Here is a 19,508-nt window from a genome sequence, read left to right as displayed (position 1 = left end):
TTGCACGTAGAATAATAAAATTTCATATATCGAGGGTATACTGACAGAAAGCATTAACTCATTAAAAAAAGTTCTGAGATAATCGCAAAAAGGACTTTAATTTTTTTTTCAAAGCGTTCTCCCACTTAGATTTTTTTATGATTTAAAAACAGTTTTTCTACATTATAAAGACTAACCTTTATGGCAAACACAATATACGACATGTTACAAGTCCTGTATTTTGTATACGCAGAACGCGTTAGGTCATTATCATGCTTTCTATCAGAATAAAAAAATAACAATATGATTTAATAATGTTTCTATTTTCTCACCATTATATCCTATGCCTTTGTGCTTTTTACCAGGACGTAGAGCGTAAAATTGTATACATTTTGGCATTCAAAACAGAAAAACAGCAAAAACTGAAATAATGCATTCTGGCAGTATACCCTCCATATTATTGTCAATACCTCAAGTAAAGTTATCACGTAAACTCAGAATAAGTAATTATTATATAGAAGTAAAAGGAAAATTACTATTTTAACCTCGATTGTTTGTTTAAAAATGAATAATATCAAAATATTGACGGCAGCTGCTTATTATTTAATATTGTCTAATTTGACTATTTGGTTGCTCTGCATTTTTCGCTAAATGATGATATCTTATTTCTAAATATTTTTTGAAACTAGTTTGGTTTGTTAATGGTGAAGTATCATACATATTGTGATCATCTAATTCTCTAAATATCTATCTGCTATTAACAAAAAAAATTAAAAGTTTATTATTTAAATATTCTAAACTAAAGTTTGGATGCATACTGTATGCCTCTGCTTTGATGCAGGGCTTCTCTAAAGATTACAAATTTGCTACATAATAATATTATACTCCATTACATACTTTATATAAATACAATTTTTTTGTTTGGTATTCTTAAAAATATATTTAACTCTGAAATGAAAATTTGTGTAATGTAAATAATGTAAATGTAATGTAAATATGTAATGTAAAAAAATAATGTAAATAATGAATGTCATTAACTAACACTATCAATTTTTACTTTGAAAAATGAATCGTATATTTTGGGTTCAAAATAATATTATGCCCTGGACATTTTTCACAATAAACAACCATATTTTAATATTTGTTGTAAAAGTTGTGAATTTTTATTGTAAAAGATCTTTTAAGATAAACTATCAATGTATAAATTAATAGTATGCATATCGTCACTGTTCTGGCAGAAGACACTAATTCGAAAAAATGACATATTGAGTTAGTTATACCAAAATGTTCCTTATTTCAAACTTTACTGTCTGGAAACCTTCTTAATAAATAAACAGTCTTTATTTTAAAGTCATCCTTTTTACGATTACTTAATAAACTCACATGACAGACCATTTCAAACATTTTAACAACTTCAAAGTCAAATTACTCAAAACTAGTATTCTCCAGTTAGTGTGTTCTGCCAGAACAGAGACGATATATTGTTCTGAAATGCTGTTACTCCTTTGTATACTTCCATTAATAAACACTTTTTTAGCCGAATAGCGTGTGGAAAATATATCCGGTATCTGCCATGTTTTTTTTACGACACAATCGTCTTTCGCAGACCGCAGCTTCCAGTAATAGAGACCGAAAAGTTTAACGTGAGGCAGTGTTGCCATATTTCCAAAGTGGAATTATAGTACCGAGCCTCCGAAATTATACCTAGTATTTCGGCAAAAAATATAGTACACATTGAATGGCCAATACTTTTCTGCATTTTCAAATGGTGTAAGGTTTTGATGTCTCGTTTATTTGGCCGTGTATTTTCCGCAGTGGGCTGCAGACTGCTCTTTTTCTCAGGTGGCTCGTTTTTTTTATGACGAGAATTCCACGTTGGGCCGCAGTCGGCTCATTTTTCCCCTTATTTTCCGAAATTTTTAAATTATAGTACGCGGCCCCAAATCATAGTATTTTCAACCTTTATATCGTAAGTACGCGGCCCTAAATTATAGTACAGTTGGCACTACACCAATCCGTCAGCTACGCAGCCATAGACTAAATAAGTTTATTTCCGAAAACAGTTAATAATATTAATATTTTACGCCAAATATTCTATAATTTTTATGAATTAAATATGAAAAATATACTGTCAGATTTGCTATAACTTTTACCAACTTTGCGTAAATTGGGTTTTAAGTTTTTTTTATCAATAAATAGTATGGCAGTGGACCACTCGTTGCTTGTGCAAAAAGTTATGCTCAGGCTTCATTAATCTAAAGATGGTGGTTATTTTGTCCATGGTAGTGATTGCTTCAAAATGAATTGTGTTCATAGATACTGTGTTTATGTCAGCATTTTTGCCTATAATATACTGATATATATAAAGATACGGTGGCCGCATGGCTTAAGCGTTGGACTATAACGCCATGGGTCCCAGGTTCGAATCCTGGGTCTGGCAAGTACACATATTGTTTTTCAATTTGTGTGTCAGGGTATGGACCTAATAGGTTGAGCAAGTGGCCGACATCCATTTCTCGTAAAAACAAAATCAGTTAATACAAACCCCTACTCTGTGGAGGCCCATATGATCCTATTAGGATCGAACATGGTCGAAAGAAAATATATAAAGAAATGTGAATGATGTTTAGGCAAAGGTTGCATCTACATCGAAACAAACATTGAGGTGTAATGTTCCAGCTGATTCAGTAGAAGAGTATTTCAGAAGAACTATCTTTTTTCCATTTATTGACCAATATTAAATCAGCTCAATGAACAATTTTTCATGCGACATCGCGAAGTACTGAAGCAGTTTTTAAATCTTCTTCCAAACCGAAAAGATGCTCCAACAGTAAGTGCATTCGGAGAATTTCGTGACCTGTGCAAATTTTATGACCGTGATATGCCTTCTACAAATCTTGCAATTTTGAACGCCGAATTGAAATAATGGTATAAAAAGTTTGATAAGTACCTAAATCAAATGCAGTCACTCCATGCAGAAATGCTGTTGATGCCATTTCAAAATGCGACAAAATGATTCACCCCAACATCTTTAATTTAGTTAAAATATTTGGAACACTTCCCGTCACAACATGCGGTAGTGAAAGATCATTTTCAACCTTACGCCTTTTAAAAACATACCTAAGATCTACCATGACGCAGTCAAGATTAAATGGACTAGCATTTCTTTATATACCTATACAGAGAGATTAAAGTAACCGCGGCCGGAGTAATTCAAGAGCTTTGTAAAAAGAAAATAAAACTTGATTTTGTTCTGTAAATAAAATTTTCAAATTCTACTGTTTTTTTTCATTTGCATGAAAAATATATTTTAACCCCCCCCCCTCCTTCTTGGCTCCCCCAAAATATTAAATCCTGGGTGTGCCACTGACCTAAATAAACGAAAAAATCATCTTTTTGTTTAATTCTTTTCGTGTTAGACACACTCCCTAATAGCATCAATATAATATATAAATTCTTTTATATCACCTGAATAATGAGATATGTATCAGTTTTTCCCTTTTTCTGAAGAATGGGCAAATGTGGACAAAATACGATTGGATAAGTTGCTCCTCATATATGAGTTTAATTACCGATTAGTAAACATAGATGGATTATATTTTCAGTATAAGTACCTACTTCTTAATTGAACTCGGTTACGTTAATTAATACGAGGTGTCATGATTGCATTAATATATTTGGAAAGTTGAAATAAGTATGTAGGTACCTCACCAACATTGTAATATTTAGTTAAAAAATTTAAATAATCGTGCGAATCTGCATTTTTTCCAAACGATTAATGAAATATTGGCTTTCGAGTAGTATTTTCTTTAAATGATACATTGTTGTTATCTAATCGATTACGTAGAGTTTTATTATAAACTATGTCAAAGAAGCATCGTTTACTATCAGTGTTGTCATTCATAACACTTTATTTAACTTATTTTGATCGATCTACAAAATTTATAACTCCGACCGAAACTTTGATAAAATAATAATTACTCTTTATACTAGTTTTCATATTTTAAAACAATCGTACTCTAAATTAATACTAGGTATGTATGAGAGAGAGAGCCGCCAAAGAGTGCGACACAGCCTCAAGGGTTCCGTTGTCGTGGCCGGCCCTCCCTTACCCAGCAGCGGTGCTACAAAAGTGATCTACGCGCTGCAGGTCTGGCATGGCGGGAGGCGCAAGAGTTGGTGATGGATCGAGGGAAGTGGTGCGAATTTGTGCTTGCCCTATGCCCCAACACTGGGTCGTGACAGGGTGAAAGACGAAGAAGAAGATATGAGAGTAGACATACTAGATTTTTTGAAACCAATTGATATTTTGTTCGATAGGCTACCGGATACCAAATAATGTTAATCCCTTCTTATATAATATTATTTATCTAGATTCGAATCTCTACCATGAGATGTCATGGAGACTTGAAGCTTTCGAGATGTAGCTATATAGACACATCCTCAAAATTCCTTGGACTGAACGTGTGGCAAATTTTGAAGTTCTCAATCGAATGGGGAGGGACCGAGAAGTTCTACGAAGTATCAAAACCAGGAAACTACAGTACCTCGGCCACATTATGAGAGGACAAATACAGCATTCCCCAACTTGTCATTCAAGGAAAGATCAATGGGAAGCGTAGCAGAGGACGGCGCCGCATTTCGTGGGTTAAGAACCTCCGTGATTGGTACGAGTGCAGCTCCACTGAACTGTTCCAGGTAGCAGACGACAAAGATAAGATCGCCTTGATGGTGGCCGATCTCCGCTAGGGGATGGCACAATAAGAAGAAGATCTAGATTCTAGACAACAATAATTATTGCTTCATAAACTGACTGAGTAGAGAGTATTACAGCGGTATTGGATGTTGTGCAAGACTCTTGTCAGGACCTTTCGTATGGATGCAGGTGCTTTTTAATCGGGATATTTTGACAGGGCACTTACAGAAATTACAAAAATGCGAATTTTTCGCGTAAATTAAATGGAAAAACAATAAATTAATAATATGCAATTCATTATAAATATACATAATCGTATGCAGTTAACAAAAAAATCAATTTTTTTCAAAATTTTATTCAAAAATTTACTTTAATTTTTTTATTTACAATTTTATTGAATCCTTAATTTCATCAGTTACAAACTCTACGGAGTGTCAATAAACATGGTAGGTATTAATTATTATTATACATAGGTACATACCCTTTTGATTATATAAATAATACAGTTTTTTACGCAATGTTTAGGGCCTCCACAGAATGGAGGAGGTACGACGAATCAACAGATTTTTCTTGTTACCTACGAGACATGGATGATAGCCACTTCTATTAGATCTATACCCTGACTCCAAATACTTTTACTTTTGTAGTTTTCAATAAATACATTATTCAGGAATGTGACATACCAAGTATCAATTGCGTATATAATTTGTAAATGTCAGGGAATTGAAAATACACACAATGGCAGCCCTAATTCTATATGTCAAATTTGTCCTGGGACCTGGAAATTTGCGCTTTGGGGGTGGCTGGAGAGTACACAAATATTGACCTTTATATCCAATCGAAGTCGTATTACGACATAAAAGAGATTACACAATGTCTGAGAACATATTCCTCTTCGTTCCAAATCTAATCGGTGAGTTTTTGACTGTTTTAAACGCAGAAAATGACTAATTGAATTAGCGTGTTTCAGTTGTAACGTAGTTGTTTGTTTCAGGATATGGTCGAATTATCCTGGCCCTCATATCCTTCTACTTCATGCCGACGAATTATGCCGTGGCCTGTTGGTGTTATGTCATCTCTGGATTGTTGGACGCCGTCGATGGACATGCCGCAAGATACTTTAATCAGAGTGAGTTTATTGTTATTTTTTTGTTGTGATATTTTATTGACAAGTGTGGGGATACAAAATTGTTTGTTTGTTTCTGTATATCATATTCCGGAAATCAATAAAATATTCATAGGTCATCTGCGGCACAATAATATTTTTTTTGTGAAATGTATATTATCGGTTAGAACAGAGATACTCAACCTGCGGCCCGAAACACATTTATTATCAGGAATTTCGTATATCTTGAGATTCGTTTCGACTTTTTTGACACCTGAAGAGGATTGTCATTATGGTCCACATCAGATCTGGTATAAGAGTGTTGCTATTGCACACGATTAATTTAAAAAATACGCATCATTTTTAAAATCTCAAAAATGTTTTATAAAAAAGGGGGGTTTTGATACACCCCTGTTACAGGCGGGCTTCTCCCGGTGTAAAATAATCATTTAGTAGCTATAAGTCGAAACGTAACCCTGACCTCTAGAAACGGCTTCATAAAACATCTAATCTGATTCCTTGCTCAACCACGTAAGTATTTTTTATTCATAAGTAAAGGCCTTCGTCCGGTGTGTGAAAATCACATATTGGGCGGAGGTGTAATTAACACTATACGGTCCGCGAATTTTCGCGAAGAACCTACGCCAATATCCGGTATTTTTTAATGAAAATCAACAAATTTCGATCGCGAAGTTAAAAATGATATAACTTTTGAACCTATTGATATATTTCAATAAAATTTTCAGAAAATACTTAAAATATATCAATGCATCAAATTGTGTCATTTATTCAACACTTGTCAACCTCTGGCCCGCGTTCCATAAAGGTAAAGTATATAATTTGTAAATTTTCGTATATTATTTATTATATGTTATTAGATTAGTTCAATTTGTTAAATATAATGTAAAGGAAACAGCCTATTGATATGAAGCATCACAATATATTATTTTTTAATTAAAAAATATAATAAAATATTCAAATACAAAATGTTTTACACCGCTATAGAATACGTATCAATTCATTTTTAGCGCTAGCTACTCATATCTCTGATTATCAAATATAATAAAATAACAAAGACTTCACACAAACTGTGAAGTGTTTAAAAATAAATGCACATTCATTCCCGAACTAACACTTACTAGTGATTTATTGGTTTTATGGCCTAGCCGATAAAGGCAGTGGCAGTGGCGTGCATATTTTCGAGTAAATTCAAATAAATAAAATGCACGCATATACATTCCCACCGCTTATTAAAATTTGGTATTATTGTAGGAATCGAGACAATCCAATAACAGTGCAGAGGCGTGCGTAAAAAATTCATATAACAAAATCTATGAGCAATAGAATTGTAAAACAAACATCTACATTCCACAAAAATATTTGAATCAACACTCAATCTTATGGATAATACCTTTAGATAACTGGCTAGGCACGAAATAATTATTATCACACTAAAGCTGAAATTATTTGAAATAGTTTATAAAACTATGAATGTAAAATGAACTAACAACTAATACACTTTTTTTTAAATTATACGAAGAAAACCAATTACCAATATGTAGATGTAGAGGTACTTTTCACTCTTTGGACATGTAAATAGTTTCTTTTCGAAGTTTATGTGAGGAACACACTTTACACTTTCTTCTTAAACGTTTATTAGTTGCGGAAATCCCCGGAAATATTTGATTGTGATTGAAAATTACACTAAAATCTCCGATATCTTCAGTCACTGGGAATATCTGACATACAATCCGCATAGTTTTCCTCTGTTTAAAAACGAATGGTCCTCCATTTTAAAAAGTTTTTTTGGAGATAAAACTAATAAAAAATATATATCCTAGCTAAAATATACTTAGATTAATTATTTTTTCAATGAAATTAGTGCAATATAAATAATAATAGCTATTATTTATGCAGTTACACAAGCAATAATCTGCCGAAAAAAGCGAACGAAAATGACAACGCGATACAAGTTCACATTTATAACTGTTCTCATTTTCAAGTTAAGATTTCTATCATGGATGATGAAGCATGGTGGATGTTTCATGGGTAGTAAACCATTAAAGACAAATTATCAAATATGATGCAATTTCATAGCTAAAAATCGCGTTCATTAAAAAAAAAAAGAATGCAGGTTCATAAATGGTAGACTACCACTGAAAAGGGTCGACAATTAAATTTCGAAGTTGAAGTGACGACACTGGAATATAACATTCGAGTGTTTATTACCTTTTTTGTTTACGTCTCGTGATTCACCCGTCTAGAAATGGGCTTGTAACTAATAAAAAAAAATGGTATAGGTACGAAAAAATACTGAATGGTTTACGTCCGCCATCTCTGTAAAAACCCCGAAATATTTTTTTTCCATCATGCTTTTACTTCTTGCACATGTCATTCAACCATCTGTCGATAGATCTTGCAACCAAATATTAAATTTCATATTTATTTTTCACAGTAAAGATATGCCTATGTGAGGACGCCACGTAGGCGTCACCGGATCGTAACGTTCGGCTTGCAAAGGACGCCAATGTGGCGTTACCGGACCGTAAAGTGTTAAGATAAATTTAATTTAATTTAAAAAGTGTAAATGATGATGGATGAAAGAGATAATTTTAAGACTAAATATTAATATTCATATATAATAAATTTTGCCGCGCTTGCCGGCAACGTTAAAATCTCCACGCGCCTGCGCCGGGGTGATCCTCGTGATTCGTCAAATCAAAAGCATCACGCGATAAAATTTGGCCAATCACGAGAGTCCTTTTTGCTGGACGGCGTGGGTACGGGGAATTTGAAAAAGAAAAAGAAAGTTAGTAAGCGTCCTTTGTAAACCGTGTACGGACCTGCGTAACTAATTGTAAAAACAAAATATGTAATGGACTATAAAGTAACGTTGTTCAACCAAATATTAAAATATATAACGCTAAGACCGCACGAGAAAGACTTAGTGTTTTATTTAATTTTACCAACATATATAAATCCTTTTTTATCTTTTTTTGTGAATCCGGGGTTCGATGGACACCTGAGCTAACCGCTGGAACCCCGGACATCTCAGTTTCATGATTTTTTTCGTCACACCAGTAGTGATGCGGCCCGCGTTACTTTACAAATATGTGTATTTGGCCCGAAGAAAAAAAAGGTTGAGTATCATTGGGTTAGAAGATGCCGTCGAAATATATAAAATACAATAAGTAATAATTAATAAATCTTCACGGGTAATTTTATTTCTGGCAATAGTGGCGCAGATGCGCGCATGAGCTTTTATAACTTCCTTTTTAGACCAAACCAAACCCAACCTAACCTAACCTAACCTAACCTACCCCAACCTAATATAATCTTAGTGTGTGATAATGTTCGAAATGTATGAAAATTTCGAATTTTAAATTAACAATATTATTGGATCGAAAAGCATCTGCGCCGACAGAAAAAGGTATTTAATAATATACAGTCGAACTCAGTTATTACGAGGAAGATGGGACCGACTGAATTAGCTCGTTATAAGCATTACTCGTTATATCGTTATATGACATTTTTCGCGCCACATTCTATTTAAGCATAGAACATAAAAAATCTGAAAACAATCGTAAAAATCTCCGAAACAAGCATGGCTGGTAGGTATCTACTGACTTCACAAAGATTGGATTTTTTACATGCAATTTCAACCATATGCGTGGATACTTTTTCAATGTTGTCGGTGAAAACACCAATTAGGTACTTAGACGCTTAACTAGTGTCATAAACGTGATCCAATCCCGGCGGCATCGGTCTAGTTAACTGCCCGGTCGGATTTTATTGCTTACGGTCGAAAATGTCGTTTTTAAACGATCAACACATAAACAGTTTTGCTCGGTATACCCGAGAAGTAGCTCGTTATAAAAGTGAATAAATGTATGGAAAAAATCATAAACTAAAATGTCAATGAATGTTTTCTCATTACATCCGAGATCTCGCTATTTCCGTGATCGTAATAACCAAGTTCGACTGTAGGTGGAAAAAATACATTAAAATCGAATCAATATATTTCTTCGTGTTTATCCATCATTTTTGATTTCCATATTCTCGCAGACAATGTTAGAATGTAAAAAAAATATGTATTCATTACTAATTATTTTCAGGTACCAAATTCGGAGCCATGCTCGATCAGCTGACGGACCGCGCCGGAACCATGTGCCTCTGCGTGACGCTCTCCGCATTCTACCCTCGCTACATGTTCTGGTTCCAACTCTCCATGACCATCGACATAGCCTGCCACTGGCTGTACCTCCACACCACCATCCTCCAAGGGAAGCAGTCTCACAAGTTCATCGACATGTCCGGGAATCCCATCATGAGGGTCTACTACACCAACAAGCTGGTGCTGTTCATGATGTGCTTCGGAAACGAGGCTTTCTATGCCGCTCTGTATCTGCTGCATTTCACCGAAGGACCACTCAGTAAGTTAGCAGATTCACTTAATACTACATAACCCGATGTAATTATATATTATATAGGATTTGTTTCATCCATCTTCTTTCTTTTTACAACAGTTGCAGGATTTGGACTTTTCCGTCTAGTAGCATATATATCTGCACCGGTGGCCATCGTGAAGTCACTGATATCAGTCATCCACGGCTTCGTGGCATCCATGAACCTCGCCACCATTGACGTGAACGAGCGTGCCGCCATAGCTGCTAAAGCTGCCAACTAAATGACGCCAGTTAACATGAATCCTTATTAAGATTATAAATTATTTTGTGTTGTGATTATAAAATATCTTTGTTTTCTCACCACGACCATATTGGCTCGTTAAATGGAACATATGGCCACCTCGTATGGTTTTCAAGAAGCTCTGTCTCTCGGCAGTCTTCTTGCCTCATCCAGCATTCCGTTGCTCCGCTGAATACATCCTGGCGGTGATATTTAATTGCATTCTATAGTTTAAAGACTTAATGAAGAGATATGCAAGGTGGAGTCTCCTTTCTTGCTTTAATTACAAAAGTAGACTCATGCCAATCGTCATTACTCATTATATATCAGACATGTCCAACTAATCGATCGTATTGTAAATAAGAATTGAGGAATTGATGGCTCAGTTGTGATTTCTGTAACAATGACCGTATAATATAGTTAATTTTGGCAAAATTCACGAATTTAATAATGAAAACTTAACCTAACCTAACAAATAATCGAGTATATCGACTATTTTCAAAATTTGTTTGCCACTGGCTTCCTGTAAACCGACAGGAACCGTGTTTTATTTAGACATGATTTTTATCAGTACTTTACGACCCAAAGAGGTTGGACGGTCTTTAATATAAGACCATATATTTTCGATACAACATTTCACGGTGAAGTGTGATACGGCGAACTGCATATTATGTACAAATTTCCGGACACTGTTAGTTCAAACACTCGTGTGATTTTGATATAATTATGTCACAAGCGACACTACGCGACCATTCCAGGAGTTATATTGTCACATTAGAACGTTGTGTTGAAAAAAGATTAGTAAAACAAAAAATATCTATTGGTCAACTTGGTGACTAAACTAAACAGTTTTCCCTCATAATTTCTTACTTGAAATCGCTGTAAATGATTGAAGATTGCATTTACTTTGTCTGTTAAAATAATAGGTAACTATCATTATAAAATCAAATGTAAAATTGACAGCGTTGACAAGCTCTTCAAATTGACCCCAATTGGTGAAGATGAATCGGGCAAAAATATATATTATTTATTCCACCCGCAACATGAAATTGTGTGAAATGGCTTTTCTCGATCGGGCCAGACGGTGTGAGTCTGCTCTTGTAATTTATGCTTCGCTCATCTATCGTAACTGGGAACAACGTCAAATCGTTTTTCCCAACGTTACAGGAGGCTGCGTGTTCTTTGAAAACATCTAATATTGAATATTATTTTGAAAAGTTTACTCATCATATTTTGCCAAGAACAAATCTATGGAGATATGAATATCTAGGGGTTTATTCAATTTAGTTTAAAATTCAGAAATAAGTAAGTATTGTACGACAACATCTTCTTGGCTACGCGAAGGAGGGCGCTGTTGTCGACTAAATGGGAGGAGCTTGTTAGTTTATAATGGAATTGTGGTTAAAAATGGGAGGGGCATGTTAGTTCACAGTTTTAACACGTAGCCAAGAAGATGTTGTCATATAGTAGTTTGATTCGTTTGAGATGTTTCCAAATACTGGTATGATGTATCCACAATTAAATATTTGTATAAAATGACATTGTTGGATATCACAATAATTCCTATTTTCTGTCATATTGTATTTTGAAATTAGAATAATATTCCTATTTTTACTAGCGGATCAACCCCTAATTACAATTTTATTAATATAAGCATAATACAATTTGATATATTGGCATTCGTTTGAATCTTTTTAATTCATAATTTTCTGTCGCTTAGTCGTTAAGTTTTTAAACATTTCTCTTTTTGTGTTATTTGATTGGTTTTGGAAGTTTTATATTAAGGCGATACATCAGTGAAACGGCAAATAATTTTCAACTATAGGAGCGACGAAATTTTGTACTCGCTGCCATTCGGAGAGAGAACGTTGAGCTGGGAACACGTTAATTTGTTTTGTGATAGAGACTATTAATTCTTAAATCATGTAAAGATGACTAAAAACATTACCCATTTACTTTAAAAAGATAACATATGTATGAATATATTATTATTGTTACTAATACAACAATAAACAGAACATTAAATGGACGCATTTTGGATTTATATGACAAATTATATTTCGTTTGACATGCATCATTTGCACCCGCGACCCGCAATCGCCTAGCCACAATCTTTTTAGACCGTGCCTCAACTGAGGTATAGCCTTAATCATACATACAGAATATGTACGTACAGTAAAATCCTCGATATAACGGACTGATGCGGGTGAGGGGGTGTCCGTTATAGACGAAAGTCCGTTATATGAAAATAGGTTTTCCGAATGCGTTTTTTTATTAAGAAAATAAACGGCACAATACAAGGCCAGTGAAGTTTCAATAAACGAATTGAAAGTATTATGTAATTTTAAACAATAGAAAGAAAATACACTATTTGTATGTAGGTAACGATACAGTTTGATTTCTTATACCATATTGTTGACATATACGAGACACAGATACTCCAACTTTTGTATGTCTTCTAGTTAATAATTTAACGTTCAATTAATTATTTACCGTTTATCCGTAGTTTAAGATTAGAATTACGACGATGTGTTTGATTGTAATTTACAGTTTAAACTTATTGAGTCGAGTAATAAATGCATCCATTCACTTCGAGTAAATAAATTATACTGCTGAGCAGCTGTGTGAAATAGCGGCCAGCGTTGCAAACGTCAGTGCTACGTTTAGTCTACGAGCAGGATGGTATTATGACTCGGAATTATCATGCGCAGAACATTGTTTACAAGCAGTGACACTTTGATTTAAACATGTATAACATTAACAAGATGTTTTAAACAATTTTCACATTTGACTGGCCTTTATACATATCCGAAGTCTGTTATATCGAGATTTTACTGTATTTTTGATAGATTTTGGTAATATTGTTAGACTAATATGTGGACTTTATTGGCAATGGGTACTAACCCATCATTTAATTAAATTTAGGTTTTTCTAACTGTTAAATTAATTCGTTTGCATAATAATATTTTGTAGTTTATTTAGTTGGCTATCAAGTTGATAGCATAATATAAGTTTCTGCAATGTTATACCGTCGATATTATGCAGTGGCGAAGGGTGGAGGTAGGCTGTTAAGATCCGCCATAAATAGTGCACATTAAACTTTTTCAGACATACGTATATGTTTTCATTGAAATAAGACTACAATTTACAGAAAGTGTTGGTTAGTTTTTAAAATTCAATTAAACCCTGAGAAACCAAGCCATAATAGATAATAGTCAAAAAATACATGTCTATCTATAAAATATTTAAAATTATGCAATTAAATCATACATAACTTTGAATATTTTATAGATAGAATAATATTTTTTATTTATTATAGTTTGGTTCAGGCAGGGCTTAATGAATTAAAAAAATGAACCAACAATATGTATAATATGTATCTTTAATCCAACGAAAACAAATAACTATGAATGAAAAAGTGTGCACAATTTTGTCGTATCGCCCAAATTAGGCCAAAACTATTATGGTTTCGTTTAGGCAGGGTTTAATTGATTTTTAAAAACTAACTAACACCATCTGTAAATTGTAGTCTTAGTTCAATAAAAACAAATACATATGACTAACAAAGTTTAGTGTGCACTATTTATAGCGAATCTTAACAGCCTACCTCCACCCTTCGCCACTGATATTATGTTTCGTTTCGCGTTGTTCTCGGAATACGTGTCAGTGGTGAAGACTGCCTTTTGGATGAGAGGTAAACAATTTGAATTTGAAACAGTTAAATTATAGGTTGGTTACCTACCATAGGTATCATAATTATTAAAATAATAATATAAATATTATTACATACTGCTAATTGATGAATGTGTAATACGACATATAAAATCTATGTCTCTCAATTTGTGTTTCTCTTGTGACTACGTATATCAAATTGTACTGGCGATTTTGTTGCTCATTTCAGGTGAATGTGTGAATTACATTCGAAATAATCTATAGAATCTATTGACATCTACAGATGTCAATGTTTTCTCGCGTTGCTTGTAATTTAAATACAAACTATTTGAAGCATTAAATGGTGGTAGTAGTTAATTTCTTTACATAATCAATAAATAAATATTTGCCATCGAGTTTTCACCACTGATACGTGTTGTAATATAATAAAGACATCCCGAAATGAATATATTGACAGTTGAAAGGCAAAACCACACATGTGATGACTATTGGTGATATTACAGTAGAACGAAACGAAAAAATTCCATTATAATCTGAATTTAAAATCATATTATTATCTGTTAATTCTTATAGTCAAAGCTTACTGGAAGCGACGTGCGCGGTGCAGGCGTAGGTGCTTTAAACCGCAGGAGCAAACTAAATGATGAAGTGTGTAGTATAAAAAGTGGTTTCGTGGGAACCGACGTAATGACATCACAGATGAAGTTAACAAGAAAATAACATCAGCGAACAAATGCTAAAAGTCCCGCCTGCTATCTGACGAAACTAAAAACACGCTTTATAAGCCATTTGTCAAGCTAGTGCGTACGTACACCTCGGATACATAGACATTAACTTTGCTAAATCAAAGATGGTAACAATTGGTAGAGAAGAAACATTGTTGAGCTCTTTTTAACTGTCTGTACGAAGATTACCTGTCATGTTCACCATATTAACGACACTAAACCGGCAAAGAGAGTACTTTTGTGCAATACTGTAGGTCGCAGAAGAGGCAGGCCAAATATTCCCTGGTTAGATGCAGCTACCGATGATTACCGTATGACTGGAAAGCGGCCATTATGGAATTGTGGGAGAAACTAGGATCTTCACTGCGTTGTTAAAATCAAGGAAAAATCGCAAAAATCACTTGTACCTACTTGCCTTTCAGCAGTCCATATATTATTACTTAATAATCATTTGAATTATTGTATAATTTTACATTGTTGATAAAACTCTGTATGTATATTATGTGAAAGTTTTGTTGCATTTGTGCATTTCTGGCACTTTTTACACGTTTAGTTTATAAGAATAAATTATGAATAATTGTTCATTCCTTTGTTTTTGTATAAAATTTTTATATCTTGTTTTTTACTTTTTGAATGATTTGGTTTGATGTACTTTTTGTACCTATAGATAGATTTCGAATACCTACATGTTTATTAGGTTTTGTAATCCTGGAATTAGTTTAAACATGATTTTTGTCTTCATCTTTAATAAAATCTGTGAGCAGAACACGTGTCGTAAAACAATTGTTATATCTAGTGAATATCGAGCGATGAAGAAGACCTTCTTTTTTCACCAAAAGATATTATGAACGACTTAGAACTCTAACTTTCATATAGACTCTGAAATGAGAGAGTTCTTTTATATATCGTCACCTCAATACTACAACTAGATAACTCTGGTTTGGTCATTGTTGGGCAAATGAAATTTAAACTTGATTAAAATAAATCTAGGCTATAATTATTATTTAAAATAAAAATGGAAAATTGTGCTTCTCTCAATTAAATAATGTTCAATTGTATGAAAAAATATGGTAGATAATTCGTGGGTATTCTGCGAATAAGCATTAAGTCAAAAATACTAGTTTTGAGATAATCGAGTTTGAAAGTTTGGACGGTCTTAACTTTTTTTATATATATAAAAGGCAAATTCCTTTCTGCGATATTGCTTTGAGTATGACTTAGTGCAGTTTCGCACGCAGAATTTTGTGAATATAGCCTGAGAATGAGAGAAGCAAATGCACTAAGTCCATTTAGTGCTTTTTCTCTGAATTTAGATGTATGTCTTTTTGACTTATAACATAAATTATCTTCACCAGTTTTATAGATATGACTGTGTGTGTTTTTGTAGACTATAGAGCGTATTCATAATAAGATTACCTCATCATTAAGTCAAAACAGCGAAATTTTGACTTAGTGCTTTTTCGCAGAATACCCACGAATATTATTTTATTTATTTAATGCATTAATGGTTTATCTTTATTAGTTCTATCTATCTTATCATTAGTTATCTTTTTCAAACACAAAATTAATACAGTTCCCATTAACTTCTGACTTACCTAGTTTTATCATTTTGTAGAGAAGGAAATAATGTAGAATCATATTATTCAATAGCTATCTCAAAAATAGTGAAAGTCAAGTTATCTAGTTGTAGTATTGAGGTGACGATATTATTGTATAAAACAATGCTACATAATTCAATCCGGAACGTGCTTAACAATATTTATAGGGAAAACCACAGAAGATTAAGAGATGATTCAACGTCGTTGTGCTAAATACATTTTATAAATTATCACTAACTAAAGCCGTATCATCTGATTCCAATTTTTTGTGTGTGCGATTGCATCCCGATCGTGAATCCAGGTTGAGAGAATGATTGATGATTATTTCTCGTAAAAAAACTGTGAAGATACCTCTTCGGGAGGCAGTGATGATGAAATGTACTCATACATACATTGTAACGTAATTAATTTTTATTTTACTGTACTGCCAGTTTTAATTAAATAAAAGATAACGCTTATTATGTATAAATCTGTCAATTATTATTACCTACCATTCAAAGCATTAATATTTCTGTTTAATGGGGTAAATCTTTATTTTCATATTGCAACATTTCAGATTTCATATGCATGCTTGCCATAAGTTTCATGATACAAAAAACATAATATGTATACATATTATTAACTTATTATAGTGGAACAATTTAACCTTGTTCTTCACGTGCGCAGGAATTAGTCAGGTGTGAATGCTTATATAAACATTATTACAATTGCTATTCTCGACTGTACTTAATCAAGCCTATTGCATTGCTTTCTCTCAATGTCTTGCTTTGTGGCAAAATTGTCGAACCTCATGTTAATATGGTATGTTATTAATTAATAGCTGTTTCGGTAATCACACCATTACCAAGAATGCAAAAATAAACGATATGTCTCTGCTTATGTTAATTATTTCAGAAATGATACCTTTATAATACGTATTTTTGGAAACCATATTAACTTAATTACAAACAATAAGTTCGCCAGAATCGATTAGATTCCAGATATTAGGCATTTCTTGACATTAATATATAAATAAATTAAAAATTATAGCATAAATCTTGTGTGATTGAAAACTGTAATATTGTCATTCTTGTAAACTTCGTAAATTCAAAACCTTTTATTTTTCAGGAGACAGTAACACCCGTCTAAATTTAGTTTTAAATAGACTTTAGAAATTTAAAAAATGAATAGAAATTGCAACCTATAAAAAATGAAAAGAATTCCTGGCACACATTTTACGGGGTGCAAAATTCTTAGACAGGTGTAAGAATGTATTAATCAATAAAAAATCTCATTTTTGACCAAAAATGGATTTACATGTTTAATAAGATAAATTATGTATGTATAGAAAACGTTGGTGAAATTATTGATATGTTGTGAATACGTTATGTTTTATATATTAATGTTTTTTTGTTTTAAAATATATTTTTAATATACCTACACGTTTATAATAGACACAACATTAAGTCGTAAACTCACACCGTTCATGCCACTTGCGCCAAAAAAATGTGCAAGTTAGCAGTTACATAATTTGTCTGAAGCCTGACTATGATAAATGTTTATATCAGGAAAGTCAATAAAATTAGTCTATTGTGTAGCTAATAATTTTTGTTATAAAAAAATTTACGCTTGTGCAATTATTGTATTATGACAGCCTTTGCATTATATAGACGCATGCGACTAATTTGTGATTGTTTTAGTGCAGTAGAAATTGTCACCCCTGCCAAATATATAATATGCTATATTATACTGATTTCCTGTGTATACATGTACTTATTGACGATAATATGTTATTGTTTTTCGTTGTTCGAGACACAGGAATTTTAAAATAAAAATTTAAAAAACTTCCTCTATTTTATGATATGTCTAGTCTGATATAATTATTATGAACACATTTGATGTACAATCCCTAGGGCCAAAATTAATAGAATATACCTATTATAATAAAAATATATTGTTTATTGATAATTATTATAACGATTGTTTAATGTTGTGCCCCAACACCATTTGTGAAAAAAGTATAAAAATAAAATGAGATATATACTGAGAAATAAATCTTTCTTTAATCATCCTTCATTATGGTGTCCCCTGTCCCCACTCATTATTGATGTCCAGAAAGGGGAGCCACCTGAAATTTATCCCCTCAACAAAATGGTGGCCTTGTTTTCCAAATTGTCCCGCATAAAATTTTAACTGTTTCAATATGCCAGTATCAAATTATCTAATGTTTGAGACTTTCTAGGAATAGATTTTTGGGTATCCACCGCGTGTACTTCTTCCTTCTTTCCTCGACATTTCCAGCTCGTTGCAGAGGCCATTATGATCAAGAGATAAATGTGTTAATCTTTGGTCGTAACGATTGACACATTACTCTGAGCAACGTTTGTTCTTAGCTAATCGGATTCCTTTTGGCATTCATACACTTCATTATAACACATTTCTCTTGATTATGGCCTCTGCAACGAGCCTGAAACGTTGAGTGAAGAAGTACACGCGGTGGAAACCCAAAATTTTATTATGATCAAATTATCTGTTTTCAGAGTTCAAAAAAATGCTTTAAATTTTGTTGGAAGTCCATAGGACGAGATATCCAACATGGCGACCAAAATTACGAGTGTTTTTTTAAAACGTCAGCGTTATAAAAGATGGTTTTTTTTCCTTACCCGTAAATGCCGAAAGGGAATGTAATATTATATAGCAATCTTCGTACAGCTTAAGATTTTTTCATGGCATCCAAAGATACAGATATTTATTTCAACCAAATAGACAAGTTTAAAAACAAAATTATCGTTCCTAAACAAATTTGCCTCAAATTTCAACATTATGATTTGACTTTTATTTAATTTTTTCACGAGATAGCTAGCGCGCTTCATAATAGTATAGAAGTGAGGTATGTATTATAAAATTAGTCTCCATATTTTCAGACAGGTTTGCAAACAACCTAATAATAAGAAATAAGAAACAAATAATCAAAAATTTTTAACTATTTTACGTGAAACTAGTTGGTGATCAATGTGTTAATGTATTGACCCCCTTGACAGAACTTCTACGATACATTGAGGTTTTAC

The 19,508-nt window shown here is 33.0% G+C and overlaps 2 protein-coding genes across 2 annotated transcripts in view; both read left to right on the top strand.

Annotated features, from left to right (window-relative positions):
* Tbc1d22 (TBC1 domain family member 22) overlaps nt 1-19,508 on the top strand; it is a 443,277-nt gene that overhangs the window by 373,207 nt on the left and 50,562 nt on the right. The window lies entirely within an intron of this gene.
* On the top strand, nt 5,423-12,245 carry LOC147069421 (CDP-diacylglycerol--inositol 3-phosphatidyltransferase-like). Its single transcript, XM_085950659.1, has 4 exons — nt 5,423-5,588; nt 5,670-5,804; nt 9,896-10,213; nt 10,307-12,245. Exons 1-4 carry the CDS (start codon nt 5,549-5,551, stop codon nt 10,465-10,467), a joined length of 654 nt encoding a protein of 217 aa, XP_085806785.1. The 5' UTR covers nt 5,423-5,548; the 3' UTR covers nt 10,468-12,245.

This window comes from Rhyacophila brunnea, unplaced genomic scaffold (genome assembly GCF_057557595.1).
Source record: "Rhyacophila brunnea isolate RB1 unplaced genomic scaffold, BYU_Rbru_1.0 scaffold_23, whole genome shotgun sequence".
NCBI classification, from domain to species: domain Eukaryota; kingdom Metazoa; phylum Arthropoda; class Insecta; order Trichoptera; family Rhyacophilidae; genus Rhyacophila; species Rhyacophila brunnea.
The sequence above is the reverse complement of the archived record's forward strand: the minus strand, read 5'-3'. Positions and strand labels throughout refer to the sequence as shown.